At 29.0% G+C, this 953-nt stretch overlaps 1 protein-coding gene across 1 annotated transcript in view; it reads left to right on the top strand.

Moving 5' to 3' along the window:
• Positions 1 to 665, top strand: part of LOC107621008 — a 1,628-nt gene extending 963 nt beyond the window's left edge. Inside the window, exon 2 of the mRNA XM_016323068.1 lies at positions 483 to 665. Coding sequence (XP_016178554.1) covers positions 483 to 665 — 183 coding nt within the window. The remainder of the gene's footprint in view (positions 1 to 482) is intronic.

Here is a 953-nt window from a genome sequence, read left to right as displayed (position 1 = left end):
TTGTTTTAAAATCATTATTTTATTATTTTCGTTTCCATGCAAACTTTTTAAATCTTTCTTTTAATATAAGATTCTACTTCCAAATTTTTAATAGTTCTGATAGGAAAAAATGAGTTTAAATTTAGTTTTGGATGGAAGAATTTTGCTTTTCTTACAAATTACAAGTTCGAAATATTTGCGTATATTCAACCATGTATTTTTGTGATTGCTGATGAACATGTGTTTTAATTTTATGTACAGTGAAATGAGTAACTATTTTTTGTGATATAATATGATATTTAGAAGTCTCTTAATATTAATAATTAACATGCAACAAATGATTTCATTTTTCTAATTTTCACTAAAAATTTGTTTATTTTTAATTAATTCGATTAATGACAAATATTATATTATGTATGTATAATTTATTTGGATTATAATGCACATGATATTAGAAAGACATAATGTAATTTTTAATTCCCGTGCTTAGCACGGGTTCATAGTTAGTTGATAAAAGTCCAGCTAGCAACATGGTAGTGCCAGGCCATGCATGTCGAGTTCAGTTTGGCGGCAGTGATTACCAAATCGGGCTACACGTTGCAAGAGTGACGATGGAAGGATTGACTTGGTCTCTTAGTTGGGCGGTGGCGGAGCCGGCAATTGCGCTTGAAGATGCGTGGCGATGAAATGCTAACTTTGAAGAGACAATGTCTACCCGGATTGAGTTGTCTTTCTCAAAACATATGTGATCCTTTGTTTTGAAATAAATCTTAGCTTAGTTAATTTAATCCTTTTTAATGATTTTAATTTAATCAATTCATTTTCTTTAATGTTTAATGGCCTTTAATACTTATTTTTTAGGTTACCGATTCTATATTTCAAATCAAGGTTTTGAAAATCAAATCAGTCATTAAATCATTTTAGTTACTAATTTATTGGTTTATTAGTCTAATCGGTCTAATCGGTAATTCAAC

Source organism: Arachis ipaensis, chromosome B10 (assembly GCF_000816755.2).
Source record: "Arachis ipaensis cultivar K30076 chromosome B10, Araip1.1, whole genome shotgun sequence".
Lineage (NCBI taxonomy): Eukaryota > Viridiplantae > Streptophyta > Magnoliopsida > Fabales > Fabaceae > Arachis > Arachis ipaensis.
This window is presented reverse-complemented; position numbering and strand designations above follow the sequence as displayed.